We start from the raw sequence: 22,640 nt of genomic DNA, 5'->3' as shown, positions 1-22,640 counted from the left end.
TCAATGATTATTCCCACCAGGCAGCCTTCAGAGCAGGATCTACTCCAAGCCCTGGCTGTGCTGCCAACAAAAGGTGGGGAAGCAACAAAAGAAGCAATTCCATAGGCTTGGACCAGCCCTGGTGTGGCAGCAGGGCCAGGGCAGTGCCTGTCCCTGTGCTGGCACTGCTGGGGCACCTCCAGAGCTGGGGGCAGTTTGGGGCCCCTCAGACAAGAGAGACACTGAGGGGCTGGAGCGTGTGCAGGGCAGGGAATGGAGCTGAGAAGGGGTTGGAGCACCAGGAGCAGCTGAGGGAGCTGGAGAGGCTCAGCCTGGAGAAAAGGAGGTTCAGGGGGAACCTTTTCCCTTTCCACAGCTCCCTGACAGGAGGGGGAGCCAGGGGGAAGTCAGGCTCTGCTCCCAGGGAACAAGGGACAGGATGAGAGGAAACAGCCTCAAGTTGTGCCAGGGGAGGTTCAGGTTGGATAGTGGGGAAAAACATCTTCATGGAAAGGATTGTCCAGCCCTGGCACAGCTGCCCAGGGCAGTGGTGGAGTCCCCATCCCTGGAGGTAACTAAAAGCCATGGGGATGTGGCCCATGGGGACCTGGGTGACACTTGGGAGTGCTGGAGAACAGCTGGACTCAATGATCTTAGAGCTCTTTTCCGACCTTAATGACTTTGATTCCAGGATTCTACCAGAGGTTTATGCTGCCCAGCTGAGCAGCTGCCCTCCTTTTCAATCATATTTCTTCATCTCTACCTCTAAAATCTCTCAATTAACATCAGCTTTCCCTCACTCAGCCACCAGAAACTATTCAATGCCTTTTTTAAATTTTAACAACATTTTATAAGGATGCCCATACTCTTTAACACTCTCTGTTACCAGTTCCCTGGGTGGTGACTTTGCAGATCCCAACTCCTACAGCTGTTAAACCACTGCCTTTTTCTAAGGGTTTGTCTGCACAGTGAAGTGATCCACGACAACTGAATGGCTGAATTTAAATTAACTTCCAAATTGAGTTGTTTGAGGCAGCCCAACTAATCCACTTCAGAATTTACTTGCTGTTATTTTTCCTGAATATCTCCCTGTGCAGAAGCCCCTGAGATGTTTTACTCGCAAGACATTTGTAACAGAAACACCAGGGCACCTGACACAAATATTTCTTAACCTTGAAATTAAGAGCACTTGCAATCCATGTATTTCAAAGTTCTTAACTACCACTGTGGGATTAATCCTCACACTTCTACAAGGTTGACATACTCTTATTTTTAAATAGGATAAGATAAATGCAGGAAAAAAAAGCATAAACAAACTTGCTTTCACCTTTAGAGAAGAATTTAAGGAAGTTGGAAACAGCTCCATGCCACCTACAGGAACCATAAAATCATCCTCCATTTGCAAATAAACAACAAAAAACACTGTTTAATCAATAATTTATCAGAAATGTTTGTTCTCTGACGTTTAATGAGCGAGGCAGGACACAGGGTACTAACTTCCAGCTAAAAGATTCAGCTCATAATTTAACACCAGCCTTCTGGGCTGCTGATGAAGTGATGCAACTCTGGGTGAGCAGCACCATCCAGTGGAGAAAATTGTCATTTCTTTATAGAATCACAGACTCACTGAGGTTGGAAAAGCCCTCTGAGATCAGCGAGTTCAACCATTCCCACAGCACTGCCAAGGCCACCACTGACCCCTGTCCCCAAGTGCCACATCCACACGGCTTTTAAATCCCTCCAGGGATGGGGACTCCACCACTGCCCTGGGCAGCTGTGCCAGGGCTGGACAACTCAACCTCTTCACTCAGATATCCTATAATTTGAAAAATATCCATTATTAAACCCTTTTGCCAAGACTAATTCTGGGCCTGGGGCATGTTTGTAACTATGATTTCTGAAAGTTCCCATCCAAATCCTGCTGTGTGCCCATGGATGGTCAGGGGTCACAGGAAAGACAGGGCTCTGGAGCCAGGCTGGGAGAGCTGGGGGTGTTCACCTGGAGAAGAGAAGGATCCAGGGAGACCTCACAGCCCCTTCCAGAGCCTAAATGGGCTCCAGGAGAGCTGGAGAGGGACTGGGGACAAGAGATGGAGGGACAGGGAATGGCTTCCCACTGCCAGAGGGCAGGAACAGATGGGATACTGGGGAGGAATTCTTCCCTGTAAGGGTGGGGAGGCCCTGGCACAGGTTGCCAAGAGAAGCTGTGGCTGCCCCATCCCTGGAAGTGTCCAAGGCCAGGTTGGACAGGGCTTGGATCAACCTGGGATAGTGGGAGACGTCCCTGCCCATGGAAGGGGGTGGACTGAGATGAGTTTTAAATGTCCCTTTCACCCCACATTACTCTATGATTACTGACATGTGCAGTGTCCAATTAAAATAATTAACAAGTCCTGAAAAAATGGCACCAAAGTTCACACTTAAAATAACCAGAAAATCACATATGCAAATGCAATTTTGTTCTCCTTATTTCACACCTGTATTTTCCACTGGAAACCATAATTTTTAACTACTCATTATAGTCCCTATTTCCTGCAGTCAAGCAAACAAATTCACCAGATTCTGTGCTCTCATTTTAAGGGTGTTTTGACAGCAGCTAACTTTACTGAAAGCACCGAAGAATATTAACAATACTCAGGGATAGGGATGAGAATATTAGTTCTGTTACATAAAAATCCAGTTGAGTTTAGTGTTTTTACTCATATAGTGTTTTACATTTAATAGGAAAGACTACTTTGGAATGCAGCAAAAGTTTTTAGTCCCTACTGTGGCCAGCCCTGAGAGATTCTGTTTCCTGAACTCCAGAGATAAGAGTTATCTTTATCTTTCTCTTCTTTCTCTTTCTCTTCATACCAGACAGGACATTCACCCAATATTTTAATCCATTCTTTTAGATATGGGGAGCCCAAGTTCTCAATCACCCCAGAGGCAAAAGTGAAGCTCTGTTTGTTTCCAGGATCAGGAAAAAGTTAAACAAAGCTGATAAAATCATAGAATATGATGAGTTGGAGGGGACCCACAACTCAAGGATCATCCACCTGGCCCTGCACAGACAACCCAGCAATCCCACCCTGTACCTCAGAGTGTTGTCCAAACGCTCTTTGAGCTCTGCCCACTGCCCTGGGGAGCCTGTTCAGTGCCCAAACACCCTCTGGGGGAAGAACCTTGTCCTAAAAATCCAACCTAACGCCTCCCCTGGCACAGCATCCCCAGGATGCAACAGACCCCACAAAGGACCCCCCTGCCCCCCTTATTCAACCCCCTGCAGCCCCTTTCCCACCCATCCCGTCTTTCCCAGCTCCCAGACCTCCCCTTTTCCTTCACCATGGGACACCCTGGACCCCATTCTTGGCTTTTGCAGTCCCCTGACATGCTTTTCTTCAACATGGGAGACCCCCTGGACCCCTGTCCTGGCCATGCCGGGTCTCACACACCCCAGGTCTCCCTTTTCCTGACACTGTGAACACCTGGACCCCCATTCCTGCCTTTCCCAGACCCCAATCTCTAATATCCTATGACCCTGGGACCTCCTTGACCCCCATTCCTGCCTTTTGAAGCCCCTGGATCCCCCATTTCTCAACACCAGGGACCCCCTGAACCCCATTCCCAGCCACCCTGAGTCTCCCAGACCCCAACCATCCATTTCCTTGATCCCGGGACCCCTACGCGCTCATTCCTGCCTTTCCCACACCCCAGACCTCCCTTTTCCTTAAGAATGGCACCACTTGGATCCTCATCCCTGCCTTTCCCAGCCCTCACACCTCCCGTTTTTCAACACCAGGGACCCCTTGAAACCCCTTATCCGGCACCGCGACACCCCCCCACCCCCCTCAGAAGGGGCAGCGCGGCCCGGACCCCTCAGCGAGGGCTGTGGGGCCGCTCCCCGTCCCCTTTCCCGGGACATTCCCGGGATATTCCCGCCGGGATCGCCACTCACGCTCCGCCAGCATCGCCATCTTGGGGGCCTTCCTCCCCTCACGGGGACTTTTGTCACCTCCGGCGCATAAAAAGGGCGTGTAGTGAAAGAGTTTTAAAACAGGCGAGCTCGGCGGGCACCAAAATGAGAACGGAGGGGTTGTAAAGTTGCTAAAATTTTAATTAAATGCGTTAAAACGCGCCTGGGGTTGCGTGTGGGGCGTTCTCGGGGCCGGGGCAACGCTCGGGGTGTGGTTGAAAACACGGGACACGGGCGGTCTGAATATTCCAGGGAACTGAGGGCGAGAACATCCCTGAATTTCCCCAAATCTTCCTGTCGTGGGAGGGAATGGGAAAGGGGGCACGCAAACTGAGGCGCCTTGAGCAGCATCCTCTGCCTGCCCTGCTGTGATAGAGCTCAACTTGTCATCGCTGAGCTCCTGCTACAAAACTCCTTAAAGATGTCAAAAAGCAGCGACTTCACAAAGTTATGGAATGGTTTGGGTTGGAAGGGACATTAAAAATCACCCAGATCCACCCCTTGACTACGGGCAGGGACACCTTCCACTAGCCCAGGTTGCTCCAAGCCCCGTCCAGCCTGGTCTTGGACACTTCCAGGGATCCAGGAGCAGCCACAACTTCTCTGGGAATTCCATCCCAGCCCCTCACCACCCTCCCAGACAAGAATTCCTCCCCAGTATCGCATCTAACCCTGCCCTCTGGCAGTGGGAAGCCATTCCCCCTTGTCCTGTCCCCCCAGGCCCTTGTAAAAAGTCCCTCTCCAACCTGAAGCATCTTCAGGCAAATTATATCTCTGTTCTCCTTTTCAAAGTGTTTGGAGATCCTGTTATGAACACAGACATTCCCTCCTACAATATCCTCTCAGTGCTTCTTGTCTTACTCATCTCTGATGGGGGAAGAGAGGATTTTTTTTCCTTTCTGAAACAAATCCTATTTGAAGACTGAACCAACCCCTCATTGATTACTCGCTGAACCAAACCACTGCTATTCAGCAATCTTTTCATGCAGATCTTGTTTTTGAGCCCTTGGTCATTCATATTTTCTGAGTTTTAGCTACTCTTCAGTTTGTTTTATTGGAAGAACAGCGCCCCAAACCTACCATGTGCTGCTGAGTTCTCCAGAGCACTTAACTGGAGTTGTAGGCAGCCTCCTGTGTTTTCTCTCTGGCTACATTTTGCATCTGAGTGTAATATTTTGTTCTTTAATATCCCTTTCAGACAAGGGGTAGTTTACATTCCATTCCTATTAAACTGGCTGCTCTGACTGCTCCACTCCCTACTTTAAAGAAGGGTATCCAGCTGGTGCTTTCATGCTCCTCTAAGGCCATATCCAGCTGTCAGGAATCCTCACAGTGTTTGTTCTCCTCACACTTTATTGCCAGTTCTCTGCACTTTCAGGTCAGATTCATCAGGCTTGACTGATGTGAAAACAAATAAATACCTCCCAGTCCTCCCAGACCTGAGAGACAAATCTCTCACCTTTTGAAAGTTTCACTTAATGTTTTCCACTGAGAGGAAATCCCTGGAGATCAGAATCAACCCTAGAAGAGCCTTCTTTTGTTTCTTTTTGTCCTGTCCTGACAAAATTCTTATGCAGAAGAGACCTGCTTGGGCAGTCTCGGGCACGGTTCACCTTCCCTCCCTTATCTGCTCTGTAACCTGAATTCCTGGTGTCCATCTTCTAGCCCAGAGGGGGTTTGGATCCCAGCTGATTCTCTGGATACCTCTCCTGGAATCCCATCAGCACTGTTCTCTCCCTAAGGAATGACAGACTGGATGAACACCAGCAGTTCTGTGTCGCCTTGTCCTCTTTCTAGTGCTCACAGGTCACCCACGGGAATCTTCACAGACTTTTTAAGGTTGGGAAACCCCTCTGAGATCATCCCTCAGCACTGCCAAGGCCATCACTGACCCATGTCCCCAAGTGCCATGTCCACAAGGCTTTTGAATCCCTCCAGGAATGGGGACTCCACTGCCTTGGGCAGCTGTGCCAGGGCTGGACAACTCTTTCGGTGAAGATGATTTTCCCTAATAGCCAGTCTGATCCTCCACTGGCACAACTTGAGGCAGTTTCCTCGTGCCCTATCATTTGTTCCCTGGGAGCAGATCCTGACCCCCCACCTGGTTCCAAATTCCTATCAGGGAAATTAAAGGGAGTCTCCTCCTCCCCTTCCATCACCACCCAGGGATTCTCAGCAGTGGCCACTCTTTGCTGTCATCTGTATCTGAAACAGGAGATGATGGATCCTCCCCTCCTTCATCCTTCTACCTGTATTCCCCAATCAAATTGCCCCTCCTGGCATTAATATCCATTTCCACGAATTTCACTTCTGTAATTCCTCCAAGGTCTCTTTTACATCCACTCAGTTGTATTGTCACCCGTCCACCGAGTGTCTGAATGGTCACTTGTGTGAGCCATTTCACATCAGGCAAATTCTGCTCCATTTTTTTATTTTGGAGAGGTTTAAGTCTTCTAGCTGAGAGCTGAGTGTTGTATTTGATCACTCCAATAGGTAGCAGCATTCCACACGTTTGGATCAGCTTTGCTGTGCTATAAAGACATCACTGGAGGTGGAAAATCTGAAGTAATTTCTGTTAAAGGATGCCCTGAGGTTCAGATTCGTTTCTTGTTTGGTTTGGAAACTTAATATTCATCTGCACCAGAGCATTTCTAGTTGCAAAGTTCCTACTCCCGCCTTGCAAAGAATCACAACTCAAAACACAAAGGATATTATACCTGCTTTAATTATAATTTAATATTTGCTTAACAGGAGGCTTGAGGTTAAGGTTCAAATTGTTTTACACAGATGTAAACACAGTTCTTGCAAATTAATAGTTTAAAACACATTTAAGTCCATGAATGTGCACAGGGGCAGTGAAATTAGGCAATGTGTATAAAGGGAAAGGTTCAATCCAGGGGCAATTGTGTTTCCTAATTACACTCCTGAGTAAACGCTGGTGACATGGGAAAGAAAAATATATGGATGAATATATATCTGTTTGTTTATGTATTTTCTTCCAAGAGAAATAAAAGCTGCCATGGGTGAGTACAGCCCTCTGAGAAAATAGCCTGAAATCCTGTTTCCAGTGTGCTTGGAGAGGTTGAAAAAAATAAAGGGATAAAGATGCCTGGTGGGCATTTCATTCAGAGCTCTCCAGAGATTCCTCCCGAGGGTCTTACTTGAAAAGAAGTGTTTCCCCGCAGCCAGCCCTGCAAAGATCACTCAGGGCTCAGGGAATTTTCCTCCTGGCACGTCCCTATCGATCCCTGCTCTGTCAGCGTCATCTCTGGAGCCCCCACAGGCTTTGGGGAATTCCTTTGATGCCACTCGCAGGTGGAAGTGTCAGGATCTTGTGGAAAGATCCAGCTGGGATGAACAGAGCCAACAACACGGGGGAATTGAAACAGCAGGTAATTGGAGGAGGGTTGGAAGCTCATCTGAGCCTGATACCCACCTTGGCAACCCCATTCCACTCGGAGGAGACCCGTGGAAGGAAGGCAGAAGGGACAGAACTGTTTCCCAGCTGAGAAGCAGCTCCTGTGCCACCACCAGCAGTGGGCCAGTGCCACCAAAAGCTCTACACCAGTCTCTGGGTACCTGAGGACACTGGTGTGGGATCCATGGACATGTTATAATTCCTTTGGAGTTGTTGGGAAGACAGGCACTGGCAGGTGAGGCTCGGGTCTGCTAAGAGTAGAGCCTGCAAGAGGTGTCTAGACCTGAGTGCACTGCCCTGAGTTCAAATGAGGAGCAAACAGCACCAGTCAAAATACTCATTTTCTTCTCTCTGTGCTCCATTCAAATGCCCCATCAGCCAGGGGGATGTGAGGATGTCACATCCTCAGGGATGGGACAGGGAGGAGAGGCAGCCAGGAAAAAGAGAAGTGGCGGGCAGGGGGGGAAAGGAGAAGAAAAACAAGTAAAGAAATAGGATGTGAGTCCTGGCTGTGCAACAAGTCATTTGTGAGGCAAATCAGCCTCTGTTGTGTGATAAATGGCCTGAGGCCAGGCTAGAAATGCTTATTGAGGGAGTCCTGGGAGAGGTGTGATGGAAGCACTAGGGACAAGGACTGCCTGGAGAACTTAAAAGGAAAAGACAGGTTTGATTTAGGACGCTGATTCGAGGGAGCACTCGGATTAGAGGTGAGCTCTGGTATGAGGCTGTGAGAGCCGAGCAGAGGAGCCGCCCATCAAGTGCCAGGCAGGGAGTGAGAGATTAACAACGTCTGACCCACGGAGCAGAGGATGTCAGAACGAGAGCCCGCAGCCGGGAGACGAGGGGTTCAGAGAACAGCCACTGGGGCAGGCGAGGAGCACGACCAGGCTCCAGGCGAGGGGATGCTGCTCCTGGAAATGCTGCCAGCGAAGGGCTCGGCAGTGCTGTGCAGTGGCTGGCAGGGAACGCTGGAGGGAGTGTGGGCAAAGGAGACAGTAGATGGAAATTCAGATAATTTTCCTTCTATTCCAGGAGTGCAGTGTGTTTTCATTATTATTATTATTGCTTTTGTCATTATTTCGTCAGCCTGGGCTTTATGGGATCAGAGAACCACAGAGTCATAGAATGGTTTGGGTTGGAAGGACCTTAAAGATCGTCTTGTTCCAACCCCTTGCCATGAGCAGGGACACCTTCCAGTATCCCAGGTTGCTCCAAGCTCTGTCCAACCTGACCTTAATCTCACCTTGATGTAGGTGAGGTGGCAACAAGCCCTTAAGAAGCATTGTCAGAACACCAAAGAATTTGCATGTTTCCTGCCTTCAATCTTCCCCAAAATCCTGATGGAATATTCAGCTTCGTTTAACGGTGCAGGTTCGGGGGGTAGGAAGAGGGGGCTGACGTGTCCACTTTGTAACTTGGGAAAAGCTCAGCCTGGAAATTTTGTGAAATGTCATGAAACAGCCTTTGAATCACTAATGAATCTGGTGGGAGAGAGAGGAGAGTGGTGGAGTCAGGAAACCGTGGATGAGTTACCTTGCCTCCAGTCCCTGGGAAAACCCCGCAGAAGTTTTTACATAACCGGTTCAATATTTGGCCACTGGAGGACAACAGAGTGATGAAAACCCACCTAAATGACTCACTGGGAACAATTCTCCACAAACCAACCCAGTTTTTGTCTCTGCTGATGAAGTTGGCTTTGGTGACTAAGGGAGCAAGACTTTTCATCCAGCCAACAGCCGTATGGGGAAAGTGGGAATGACTGGAAGGCACCAACACTGAGGAGTAAATAAAACAGGAGGGAGGAATAAAGCTAGAAAATAACAAATGAAATGAGAACCTATAGTACAAATTTCTTTCTGGACCACATTGCCTGTGAGGGAAGAGGGTAATTTCTTCAGTCCTTGGAGATGGAAAAGCCATAGGTGTGATTCCATGTCCATATCTGGCCACTGCACTTAAGGAAACCAGGGATGAAACAGATATGGAGCAGAGTGGAGAGGAAGGGACACAACCAGATGATTAGGAGACAGTCTGAGGGAGATTTTGGAGGAACTGGACTTGTTTGGTCCAGAAATGAAAAGCCTGCAGGAACTCCAGTGCAGGCTGCCAGGGATGAGGGCAGGCAATTGGTTTCCTTGTCCACTACCACCTGGAAAAGCAGAAATCAACATAATTTCCTGGAAAAGCAAAGATCAACATAATTTAGCTTGTTGGAGAACATGCAGGGTCCCAGAACATCTGGGACTGGCTGATGGGTGGTGGGGATTGTCTGTTTTGATGGTCGAATTTGTCATAGATGGGCTGTTTGACCTGACCAAAGCATGGGGATAGGAGATATGTGGCTTCCCAAAGGTTCTTCCAGTTCATCCAGTTCTTCATGTCTTACCACTTTATGGATCAATTTAGGAAGCCCTCTGAGAAGGCATCTTCCCTCAGGTCTGACAGAACCAACCCTGTGGTATTTATTCCTCAGTAAAGTGCAGATAACACTGCAAATAAAGTGTCCCATTTAATCCCATGAAACACTCAGTGCTTTGCTCAAATTGAGATGGGAAAGGGGAAAAAAAAAATGGAAAGGAAAGGATTTCTTGCAGATGCTGGTTCAGCTTTAAAAATTAATTAATCCCCTTCCACCATCGTTGTGTTCTTTTTCTGAGAAGCAGCTGGGCAGCAAATTTTCATGGACACAAGATATTTGTTGCCAGGCAGGTTCAAGTGTTATTCACCACACACCTGAGATAAGAAGAAAATGGTACTTTTGGAGATACAGGAATCACTCCTCTAGTCACAAAGCAGGAAAAGAAGTAGTTGAGCAGCACAAATGGACAACAGGACCCACAAAAAATTCAGGAAGACATTGAAATTAAACAAAACATTCTTGCCCCAGATACCAAATATTTTTGGACTTGCAAATGGTTGCAAGGAAAGTTGATTGCTCTCCACAAGGAGGAAATGCCAGGCCCAGCAGAGCGTGTTTGATATATTATTCATAAGAAATGATATGCTGAAGACTCATCAGAATCATCAGCAGCAGGAAACACAGGTCAGCAGTGAAAAAAGCAAATAAACCTGCAATGGGTTTGAAACTGTTTTAATGCCTCCAGTTTAGAGTCCAGTTTATTCATTAGCCCTGGTTGTCTGGGACATTCTTATGGCAGGATCGAGGTTACTTCTGAAGATTTCAAACCAGCATTGCCCACAGTCTCAGCAGGGTTCAGCTTTGTAAACACAGCAAATTAGATTTAGGGCTTTTGAACAGAAATAAAAAGGGAAACCCACAAGGACATTGCTCACTTTTCAAAGTGCAGCTGCACTTTCAAGGCTGACCCAGTACTGTCATTTCGGGGCTGTTTGAGCAACCACTGGAAAATAAAAGAGCACTAAAAATAGCCATCACGGGCTCATTAGCTCTTTAATTACACATCGGTTTTCCTTTCTCTCATCTGCACTTGCAACTTTGTCCTGTGATCCCTCCAATGGTATTGACTGGGGAATGCCAGGAGCTGCTTTGGGTGGGGGACACCCCTGTGATTCACTGTCGGTCCATCTTCCCGTCCTTTTCCAGGGACTGGAAGAACAGGATTCCCCTAGGAAGCCCATGGTAAGAAAAGCATCAAGGAATGACAGGCTGAGAGATTTGGGACTGTTCACCCTGGAGAAGAGAAGGATCCAGGGAGACCTCAGAGCCCCTTCCAGTGCCTAAAGGGGCTCCAGGAGAGCTGGAGAGGGACTTGGGACCCCAGAGCAGCATCCACCTTCCTGGTGGCACTTGGAAAGAGGGTGTTCCCAGAGGGCAGGGCAGCATCAGTGCTGACCAAACCAGTGCTGCTGAATCATGTCTAACCCCTTCTTCAACTCCACTTGGGAATGCTCAGCTCCCATCCAGGTAACCCACTCAGTGTCCACTTATCCCACCAGCAGGAAGTTACTGCTGGTGTCTCACCTCACGCTGCTTTTCAGCCCAAAGTCCATTTCTTCATTTTTTTCCTTGCTAGTTTGCTTTCTACTCCCAACATGCAGTTTGGGGGTGGACATGTTGACCCTCTCCATGGGCCTTCCTGCAGAACCAAAGGTTGGGAAAGTCTCCACAAAATTCCCATGGAATATCTGGTCTAGGTGGAGACAACCACTACCTACCTTGTGCTGGAAGGTGGCAGGAGTTCCCTCTGCAGGTGGGGAACAGCGCAAAAAGCAGTCAGGTTGAAGACTGAGCTGGAGTTTTCCTCTCCAGAAGTTGTTTGTTCACAGCAAACCAGGGAAAAGTATGAAGAAAAGTGTTAAAAGGGAACTTGGCAGATTGATGAAGGGGAACAGGGAGCCTGTGTTGTCAGAAGGATGTTCTGGGATGGGTATGAGGAGGAAGAAAGTAATTGCTGTGTAAGCAATTTCTTCACTTGTTTTTCCCCACCCTGATAGATAAAAGATGGTCTTTTCAGGATTGCTGCTCTGGCCCTGGTGTGGGTTTAAAATCCCTTGGAATTCTTCCCTTAGCATTTGTTTCTGCCTCACTAATAGAATCATAGAATCATAGAATCATCGAATTAACTGGGTTGGATTTAGGATCCCTTAAATTCCTTTTCAGTTTCTCCCACTGTCCTTAGTTCTCCTCAGCCTCATCCCAACATCCTACTGCTCTTCTCTCCCTTCTCCTCCACATCCCAGCCCCAAGGACCACATTGCCCAAGCACTTGCCTGGTGCTTGTGACCCAGACTTGCCATTATATGTGGAAAAGTGCAGGAATCATCGCTCCTGACGCATCTGGGGAGTCAAGGGGGCAAGAATTTTGCATTTCAGGGCTGATTAAGATTAGGAACCTTTGCATCTCAGGGCAGATTCCTCAAGCCTAAGAGAGCAGTTTGGTAGCTCCCAGCCCACACCACAGTCTCATGGTGCACCAAGGCCATCATCCCTTTGATCCTGGGGTAAGGAAGGAATGGTCCATCCCCCTTCTGCCAAAAGTGTCTTTCTGCCCCTGGTAGGACAGGTGAGGCTGCAGGGAGTGAGGTGCAGAGTGCAGTGCTCAGAAGGGTAAAGGTGTTCACGTGAACTCAGGGCAGTGGTGGGAAAGTTTGTCATGGATGCCATCCCAACACAAGTCCTCCTGTGGTGGGGAGCAGAGGAAGGTGCCCCACAGTGGCAACCTCAGGCAGGGTAAGTGGAGTCAGAATAAAGGACACCATCTGCAGTGGGTGCCCACAGTCGCCTGGATTTCTTCCCAGTGCCTCTCCATAACCCACGTGCTCTCTTCTCTGCTGTCCCTTAGGTGTGACATTGAGGCTGCACATCCTCCCACCCACTTCTGCTTCCTCTCCCATTCAGTATCTCCCAGATCCGCCTTCCAATCAAACTTTGGCAGTCTCCTGAAATCCAGATCCTGTCCAGAGCATTTGGGAGGCACAGGAATGTTTGGTTTGAGCTACTGCTCTGTACGAGCCACCTCTTTTCCTGCTCTTTATTCTTTGGCATGCAGTGTAATGCTGGACCTTCACAGCTGTGTAGGGCTCACTCTGGGGTCCTGCCTGCAGCAAACTGGGACAGATCTGGCACAAAAAGTTGCTGTCTTTGTGTTGTAAGGAATTTCTTAAGATGAAGTTGAAAACTTCTGGAGGAAACCACCAAGATTTTGGGACGTTGCTGTACCAGAAGTCCACTTTCCCCATCACCTCCCATGTGTCAGGTATTTGACAATAGAATTGGTACCAAACTGTCAGATTTGAGGGGACCTTCCTGGAGTCTGTCTCTACATGAGTGCTGTTAAATATGGGGGTGGAGAAATTGCAGGTTCAGATTCCCTCTCCTATAAAAATCTTCTCCAAAGGGAAGAGAACAGTGGTTTTCTTGAAGGGAACAGCTCTATATGTCAGTCATGGAGAACAGTATCTGCTTTTCCTGACAATACCCAGAGGCTGTCACCAGAAATCAGCACCCAGAGGGCCTCTGCAATGAGTGTCCACCCTCCCTTGTTGTGAGTGTGCTTTGCAATCCAACAGGCTGGCATGATGGTCCACCACACTGTTTATATCTGTAGCAATAAACAACTCCTGGATAGGTTTACAAGCACACTCCTGAGTACAATTTTGGACCAGGTTAGTTGGAAATGTCTCAAGTATCCCTTGGAGTTGCCACAGGAGTTAGAACAGACCATTCCCAAATGTTGGTTTGGATGTGACCCCCCCTGCCTCTGGAATTTGGTAGCGTGGACCTGGCCAGACGGTGCCTTAGAGACCAGGATGGAATCAGCATTTCAGGCACAAACTGAGGCCAGAAAACCAGAGCAGAGAATCCCAGAATCATAGAATGGTTTGGGTTGGAAAGAACCTTAAAGACCATCTAGTCCCACAGCCCTGCCATGGGCAGGGACACCTTCCACTAGCCCAGGTTGCTCCAAGTCCCGTCCAACCTGGCCTTGGACACTTCCAGGGATGGGACAGCCACAGCTTCTCTGGACAACCTGTGCCAGGGCCTCACCACCCTCACAGGGAAGAATTTCCACCCATTGTCTAATCTGGATCTCTCCTCTTTTAGTTTAAAACTGTTCCCCCTTGTCCTGTCACTCTCTGCCTGTGTAAAAAGTCTCTCTCCCTCTGTTTTATAACCCCTCTTTAAGTACCGTAAGGCCACAGTGAGGTCTCTCCAGAGTGTTCTCTTCTCCAGGTGAACCCCCCAGCTCTCCCAGCCTGGCTCCAGAGCAGAGGGGCTCCAGCCCTCAGAAGCATCTCCGTGGCCTCCTCTGGACTCACTCCAGCAGCTCCACGTCCTTGTGCTGTTGTTCCTCAGGGCTGGAGGCAGCTCTGCAGGTGGGGTCTCACCTGAGGGGGCAGAGGGGCAGAATCCCCCCCTCCCTTGCTGCCCAAGCTGTGGAATGAGCCCAGGACACAGGGGGTTTCTGGGATGGGAGTGCCCATGGATGGGGCATGTCCAGCCTCTCACCCACCAGCACCCAAAGTCCTTCTCCCCAAAGTCCTTCTCCCCAGGGCTGACCTCAGTGAGTTCTTCCCCCAGGCTGTTCTCATGTCTGGGATTGCCCCAACACAGCAGAAACCAGAGGAGCCAAACACAGCTCAGCAACAGCAGCCGAGACGTGTCCCTTCATGTGTGTGAGGGGTTCATCCACCACCCTGGGCAGGGATGTGGAGAGGCAGAGGGTGACAAAGAAAATGAATGAAAAAACTCGGGAATTGGAGTTGAATTTGGTGGGGAAGAGAGTCAATCCTTACTCAGGGATTGAGTGAGTGGGGACAAGGAGGGACAGGACAGGTGTCAGACAGTCCCTGTGGGAGTTGCTCACCTGGGGGTCTCAATTCAGGGACTATCCCACTGCCAGAGGATGCAAACTGCTTCCCTTGGAGTGGGACAAATGGGATGGTTGTGCCATTCCCTGTCCGGGGACTCCACAGGGGGTCACATCATCCAGAGCCAGCAGGAGGCAGTTGGATTTCCAGCTGTGTGGTGGTTTCCTCTAACCCTGGACCATCCTTACCCCCAGACCCTCTGCTCTCCCAGGTTACCTTATCCCACTCTTTGACCCAGTGCCGCTTTGGTTTTTTTTATCCTGGAACATCCTGCTAAAGATACACTCTTGCTCTGGTTTAAAAGAAACTCAGGATTGCCAGGATCTGAAAGATTTCAGATCTGCTTTTGGTTTCATAGGATCAGTGTCCAGCATGGAGTAGAAAGGAAAGAACAAAAAGACACGGCACGCTGCAAACATGTTATTAAAATGAACTGTTTATATTATCTCAGTTGAGTCAATACATTATAATGTATTAAAATGGAAAGGTACAAAATTGAAATAAATACTTTCTGATTCATGTATAAATCTTTTGTCAAGATGACATTTTGTTTGTTTTTTTTCTTTTTTTTTCATCAGTACATGTTTCAATAAAACATTTAAAATGACAAAGCATCGTTTAAAATGACAAAGCATCGTTTAAAATATGGTTCATGGAAGAAAAAGGTTGAAATCAAACAACTTTTGGCTTGTTTTGGCATGAGATCTTGACACAATCTGGGTTCCCCAAAACCACGTAAATGGTGGTAAAATATAAATGCTCAAACTTATTTAAAAAAATAAACAGGCTTTACAAAACCCTCTGATCCTTGACTTAGCCACTTTTCTGTATAGTCTGCACTTACGATATATACATTCATTATTGTCCAAGGGAAGACAGCCACTGACGTTCATTTAAAGAGCTTGGTGGAGAGGCTTAACGAACAGCAATTAATTAATGCAGCCGACGACAAGTAACACCCTGAAAAAAACTCCTGACAGTGCAAAAAAGAAAACAGCTCAGAAACCGAATGGGACAAGGAAGAGGCGAGTGCACAAGCCCAGATCTGCTGCAAAGCTCTAGGCCAGGTCTAACCAAACAGCTGTGGCCAGGATAACCTTCTTCTCCCACACCCAACGCTGATGACACCGGGCGTTGCCCTGCAGCTCCCAGGGCTATTCCTGCTCCCGGGAAAATCACCCCTTGGCACACAGGAACCTTCTGCAGAGTCTCCTTCCTCGCTGGTGGTGAAGGCAAGAGCTGAGCTGAGCGGGATATCCTGGTGTAAGCCTGGCCTGGGGGGAGTGGGGGGTGAAGTCCGGACGAGAAAAGGTGGAGCGGGAGGAGAGGAGGAGCGAGTGTGAATGTGGGCTTGGGATCTTTGAGGAGGGGCACCAGGGAATTCCCTGCTGGGCAGTGGGTTTTATCAGGATCGTGGAGCAGGCTGGTTCATGTGCTTAAAGTCTCAACACTGTGCTTATTTCTTTGTCACTGCAGCCTTGGGCTGCCGTGGTCCCTCGAACCTCTGCCATGTGCTTATCATTCTGGGGGCAATGGGAAGGGGCTTCTTGGGGCAGGACGAGAGAGAATGGGCTTCCCTGGTGGATAATGGGGACTTCTTCCAAATTTCAGTATTCCAGGAGCTTTTAGAGTTTCGCTCGAAAGGGGAAAAGAAACACAGTTATCTTAAAAATAGTACTAAAGAGACTCTTCCTGCGGGTTGTGTTGCTGCCAGCAAGCGAAACTACACAAACCAAGGAGGGCATTTGCTTCGTTTGGTTGGTTTTAAGGCAGTAGAAGACTTTACCACCTCAGAAAAGAAAGACAGCCCCATCCTGCCTCGGTTGAAGGGCAGGCAGGACTTGAGGTGGTGCTGCCTGTGCTGTTCCTGGTGCTCCACAGGCTGATGGGGACTAAATCCTCCTGGATGCCTGGTTGTTCCCATCCTGTGAGGAAGGATCTCGTGGCATGAGCTGTTTGCGATGCTCTGGATGCTGCTGCAGGCTCAGGGCTCTCATGGTAAAGGGAATCCCACTGCAAAGTGAGCCCTGTAAGATGGACTAGAGGGTCAAGGGGTGGGAAGGGTATTCTCTGGGGAAATAGTTTTCTCTCCCTCCACAAAAAGCCAGGGAGTCACAGTTAAAACTCCTTGGGAAATGGCATCTTCAGGCCTTTTCCTGTTGAAAAATACCACATCCTTTGGGAAAGGAATGACTTGATTTGAAGCTCTTGGATTTCTTCTTGGACATTTTCCTTCAGTTGGTGTTTTGTTTTGTTTTGTTTTGGTCATTTCAGAAACAGCTTTTATTTCAAAATGCAGGATAATTTATATTAAAAAAAAAAAAAAAAGAGGATGCAAACAGGGAAAGATCAAAACAGTCTCCCTCCGAGAAACCCAAAACTGTTTTTGTTGGCATGTGCATTGTTTTGCATATTTTTTGTTTAATGTTTGCTGGTAGCCTTGAGGTTTCCATGTGGGTTGGAAAAAATAAATTCACAGAAATCCTTAAGGGATGGAACGGTTCTTTCCTACACAACTCCCCTGTGCAGAAAACTCGCTTCACCTTAACTAAAGCTCTCCCCTCCTCTGTTCCTGAGTGTGACTCAGTTTTCAGGGGCAAACAGTGCAGAAGTTCTCTGAGTGCTGCCTTCCAGTGAGAGGGACCCACTCAAAGCTGCTTCAAGAATTTCCATGTACCAGTGTGGGTGAAAGGAGGTCATTTCTCCTACTGTTTTCCCTCCTTTCGCATCTCTTATAGAATATTTTTCTCTTTTTTTCTTTGATATTTTTTTTTTTACCATTTTGTGTTCTAATCCAATTTTCTTGCAGCTTTCTAAAACCCTCCTCAGTGGAGCTCCTTAGATATCCGGTTTTCCTGAAAAAAGTAGCAGAAATTCCAAGCAGAAATTCCTGCACTGGCACAGAATGGTTTTCAGCCTGCTAACCATTCTTTCTGAAAAAGAAAAAAAACTTGGGATAAAACAGCACCCTTCACTAATTGTGGGGTAGGATGGGATTGTGACAAAGTTTTCCTCTCCTCCAGCACCAGTTACTGGGATTCACATCCTAAATCCTGTCTGCTAGAGCCCAAATCCATTGACTGAGGTTTGTATAGTCCAGGAGAGTCTGGCTGGGGGTGCTGAACTCCTATCAAAGCTGAGAAATTATTTTAAAGTCAATTTTCCCTGCACATCCTTTCAAAGAGCAACCAGCAAACACCCCCTGGGATGTTCCTGTGGTGCCATAGGACAGCCCAGGGTGTGGTACAGGAAAGCACTGGCATCTCCCATGCAGCCAAAATGTGCACTTGTGATTCTTCAGTGAGATTTTTCAGTGCAAAGGCTGAGCGTTCATGGAGGCAAAGAGATGGATTAGGTGGCTGGTGGTGGCTTGGGACAGTGGGACAACTCCCTGTTGTGCACAGTTGTGTTGGTAATTCCATGTGTCTCGGGAATAAGAGCAGAAATTCCTGTGCCTGATCTCCTCCACATTTCATATCCAGCCTTGCCTTTGATGGAAATGCCCCAAACCATCAGCCAGATGAAAGGAATGAACAGAACTCAGAACAGTGTTGAGCTTCTGCCAAGAAAGAGTGTCAAGATGTGTCAAGAAAGAGCTGGTGTGGAGGACACTGATGAGCTGATCAGTGCTGGGCATTTCTACCCCACCTTCCAGACAAGGGTCTCAGCAATCAGAATGAGCCTCACAAACCCCCTGAGATAGATCTTATTGTACCTGGGTGGGCAAACAGAGTCACACATAAAGGAGTTAAGAGGAAAAGCTACTGCAAGGATCCAGGGATCCTCGGCTCCTCTTGCTCTGAGCAGCGTTTTCCTTTCTGGAGAAGAAGACACGTGGCTGCTGGAAGGTGGGAGAGACATCAAATGAGCTCCTGGGACAACATCTTCCTGTTTGAAGTCCAGGGTTCAGCTTGCTAAAGGTGAGAAAAGGACACTGGGGCAAAACACCAGTGGAAAAGAGAATCCAAAAGAGGTAAGAAATGAAACTGGGGTGGAGGCACAAACTACAAAAGGTAGATCCAAATGGACATTTGTGAGGTGTTCACAAGAGCACCCTCAACTGAACGTTGAAACTATGATGGACAGACCAAATCCAGTGGCTTCCAGTGAACTTTCTACCTCCTCATCTCACAAGAAGGAAAGAGGGGAGGAAGAAAGGCAAACTTAATGAGGGAGAGAGAGAGACTGGGGGAGGAAGAGATTTAAATAAAGAAAAAGTAAAAAAAAAAAAAAGAGAAAGAAGGAAAGAGAGAAATAGAGAGAAGAAAGATAAAGGAGAAAGAAAGTGAGAAAGAGAGAGAGAAAGAAACAAAGAAACAGAAAAAGAGAAAAAGAGAAAAAAGAGAGAAAGAAAGAGAGAGAGAAAGAGTGAGATTGAAAGAAAAAAGAAAGAAAGAAAGAAGAAAGGAAGAAAGAAAGAAAGCGTAAGACAGAGAGAAAGAAAGAAAGAAAAAAAAAGTCTTAAGATAGAGAAAAGGAAGAAAAAAGGAAGAATAAAGGAAGAGAGAAAGAAAAAACAAGAAAAACCACATGTAAAGCCACGTAGTTTTCCCCATTTGGAATCTGCCCCTACTGGGACAGAGGCAAAGGGGGGGATTTTCCCTTCCAACATTCAGCAAAGTGCTGCTTGGTGGAGAAAATACAGGGAGACTGTTCCATGCAGAAGGTTTTGGGAGATAGCACCTGGCACAAGGTTTGCTACAATAAGTTGGTTATTCTTTATTGCGTTGGAAATACAACAGTCATGGAAAGTCCTGCATTAATCCACAGCCATGGCCTGCAAAATCTCCCCCTCACCTTGACTTTGCTGAATATTTTCAGGGTTTAGGGCTTGAGAGGGTTTTTTATCTTTTTTTTTTTTTTTAATTATTTTTTGGGGGTTTAAGGATGGAAATGAAAGCTGGTCATGGGATTTGTTCTTCTTAGGGGCAGGAAGGGGAAATTGTCTATACAGAGGTTCTTTGGATGGGTTGTGGTGAGGATGAGATTGAAGGGTGAGCAAAACAGGGTGCTCAGCTTGGAAACCAGTGTAATACTTTTGAAGAGGACTTTTGTCTAACTCTATAACGTGGTCCTTTGAGCAAATCAAAGCTTGGTAGACAACTAGAAGATGAGCATCTTTCTGGCAGCTGGTGGAGAGCCGTGCCATGAGTTATTTCTGTGGGATTCTGGTAATTTCTATCAGGTATTTGGTTAATTCCTCAAATGGAAACATTTTCATGAGATGAGGGAGGAGGATGCACCACTGGAGACTGAATTTGCAGGAGGCTGCTCTAAAAGCCAACTTCCTTTTGATGTGTGTGGGGCCATGAGGAGGCAGGTGGACCAAGGGCAAGGGGACACTACATGTCCATAAATCCAGATTGCATCTCTCAAGGAGCAAACTCTTTCCTAACAGGGCACAGCTCCTTCTCCCAGACGTGTTGGAGACACAGAAGGGCAGCTCTGCAGAAACAAAACTAACAGGAAAAGCTCTGGTAAGGAATTGAGGACTGATGTCCTCCATCTGAGGATGCTCCACAACCCTGAGGGGTCTGAAGTCACTGATCTCACAGCCTTTGAAATTAAAAAATTTCCAAATAAAGACCTCAGACTCAGGATCGACTGAATTCCTCTTAAAGGAAGATCCACTGAGCACCACGCCATGAACCATCAACCAGGTGATCTCCTCTCACCAGAGAGCCGGTGCTTGGGCATTTCCACTGTTTTACTGGACCTGGAACAAAGTAAGGATAAAGCTTACCAAGCTGGGGAGACGACCACCACGAGCAGCTTTTCAGATGCAGCCAATCCTACAACAAATCACAGGATTTGGAGTCAGCATCAAGGCCACAAGCCGGGATCCATCAAGCTGTACGATCTGGCCCCAGGACAGTGCATATTTCTGCATGCCAGGCAAGGATTCCTGCCAGTGCCTAATGCCAGGCTGCTTGTTTCTGTCCAGATTAAAATCAGTTAGAACATCAAGCAGCAAAATCAGAGTGTAACTCATTTGTGGAGATCAGGGAAGACTGGAAGTTAATTGGTCAATGAGTAGAAGGAGAGAGGCATGGAGTTGTCTTGTTTCTGGAGCTCGGAAGGAAAGATTTGTTCCCTATCCTCCTGTGTGAAAAGAGGACTTTGAAAGCTTCCAGGAAAAAAAAGCTGATGAAAGGAAACTGGAAAAGTTTAGGTTACTCAGACAGCTCAATGCCCAGCATGGTGTGAGAGGGGAACTGCCCTGAAAAGGGAAATTAAGTGACTCAACCTGCCTTCTCTGGTCTTGGTGAGGACTCGGCTGGGATTTGTGCATGTTATACCTTTGCTAGGCTCCCCCAAAGGTGTGACCCACACCTCTTGCACCAGACTGTTGCATAGAGTCGCCGTGAGCTGGACGGGTTCACCCCAGAGGCGGCGGCGGGTCGGTAACAGTGCTCTGCCACTTCTCAGGCTGCACAAGTGAGATCGTGTTAATTATGCTGGAAAAGCCCTTTGAGACCCTCTGGGATGAAGATCACGAAGAAGTTGGGTAGCTCTATGTATCTAAGTCTTGCTCTGTCTGATTTTTGGGAAAGGCCACTGGAGATTTTTTCAGGCATTGAGAGACAAGAGCGTTCATATCAGCATTGACCAGCACAGGGAGGGCAATCTCAGGAGCCATTCATGGTCAGTAAACCCAGCAAATTTAGATGGTGTTGGTGCAGTTCCTTCTGGAGGCTTGGAAATGTCCCCATCCTGGTGTTTCAGCAGAAGCAAAGCCCGGGGAAAACTGGGAAGAGGTGTGGTGGGGGCAGGAGATGTGAAAATGCTCCTTGCTCATGTGATTGCCTCTTGGATGTTTGGTCCTGGCTCTCACGACGTCCATCAGCCAGGCTTAGCTCTGCAGGACACAGAGCCAGCTCCTCTGGAACGTGGAAGGTTTGTGCTTCTGGAAGGGAGCGTGGAGCTTATTGCGAGTGCTGAAGGCTCATCGTGCTTCTCATGGTGGCAAGGGCTGGTTGTCTGCGTTATTTCAGCAGCGTGGGGTGGCTGCCCCAAAAAGCCAAATTCATCCACTAGAGAGCTGGGAGAAACCCCAGGGGGTGCCTGCTGCGATCCTGATAAAACACACACTGCCAAGAGGGGAAAAAAAACCCAGCCTTTTTTCCTTGGGAAAGGAGCAAATCCTGCCCTCATAAAACCCCTCTGTCATCAGAGACCACCAGGCCTGGTGCCGGTGTCCGACTGGAGCAAGACACTGGGGTCCTCCTGGTCCCAGTGGCACCTACAGCCTGGCCTGGGGGTGAGATCCCAAAGGAAAGTCAAACCTGGACTTGACAGCAAATTAAATGGAACGCAACTGAACCGCGACTGTGATGCAAAACATCATTTTGCCGGACGAAACGCAGTTTCCACAACCTGGTTTTAAGGAACAGTTTTACACAGAGATAGATACACTATGCTAGATCTTGAGAAAATAATAATAAAAAAAAATTAATTAAATAAAAAAAGAGAAATCAATATGCTAAATAAACTAAGACATACAGTATAGGGGATATTCTGATCAACAAACCAATCACCATTAGAATCAAAAAGTAAACCAGCCTTTCACTTAGGACCCTAACAACATTTCTCAATGCACTAAGTACATTTTAAACCATGCAAGTTTACACAAACATCTTAACTAGGTTTTTTTTTTTTTTTTACTTTTTAAAACACCAACATTATGCATTTCTTTGTTAATTATATTGGTTAAAGTTGCAGCCGTTCACTGCCAAATATCAGATACATCATATACATATTTTTATACAGAATCTGGACAACACAACATTACACAGCCTAAATAGAGAAAAAAAGATTACTTGTTCCTTTGTTTGTTTGTGTTTTTTTCAGTTTTGTAAAAAATATGAAATGGTGATAGGAAGGAGGGAGAAGGTGTGGGAAATCTTCTACCAAATTAAAGGATTATATCAAAATAATTCCCGAATCACAGTACAACAAGGAAAAAATAATGGTTCAAACTCAGCTCCACATTTA

The 22,640-nt window shown here is 47.5% G+C and overlaps 1 protein-coding gene across 1 annotated transcript in view; it reads right to left on the bottom strand.

The window, feature by feature from the left end:
* PINX1 (PIN2 (TERF1) interacting telomerase inhibitor 1) overlaps nt 1-4,076 on the bottom strand; it is a 63,585-nt gene extending 59,509 nt beyond the window's left edge. Inside the window, exon 1 of the mRNA XM_050314802.1 lies at nt 3,917-4,076. Within this exon, the coding sequence (XP_050170759.1) occupies nt 3,917-3,935 (19 nt within the window). The 5' untranslated portion in view covers nt 3,936-4,076. The remainder of the gene's footprint in view (nt 1-3,916) is intronic.
* Nucleotides 4,077-22,640: the final 18,564 nt, after the last annotated feature.

The sequence above is a fragment of the Myiozetetes cayanensis genome, unplaced genomic scaffold, assembly GCF_022539395.1.
Source record: "Myiozetetes cayanensis isolate MyiCay16 unplaced genomic scaffold, myiCay2020 scf2-11, whole genome shotgun sequence".
Classification (NCBI taxonomy): Eukaryota; Metazoa; Chordata; class Aves; order Passeriformes; family Tyrannidae; genus Myiozetetes; species Myiozetetes cayanensis.
This window is presented reverse-complemented; position numbering and strand designations above follow the sequence as displayed.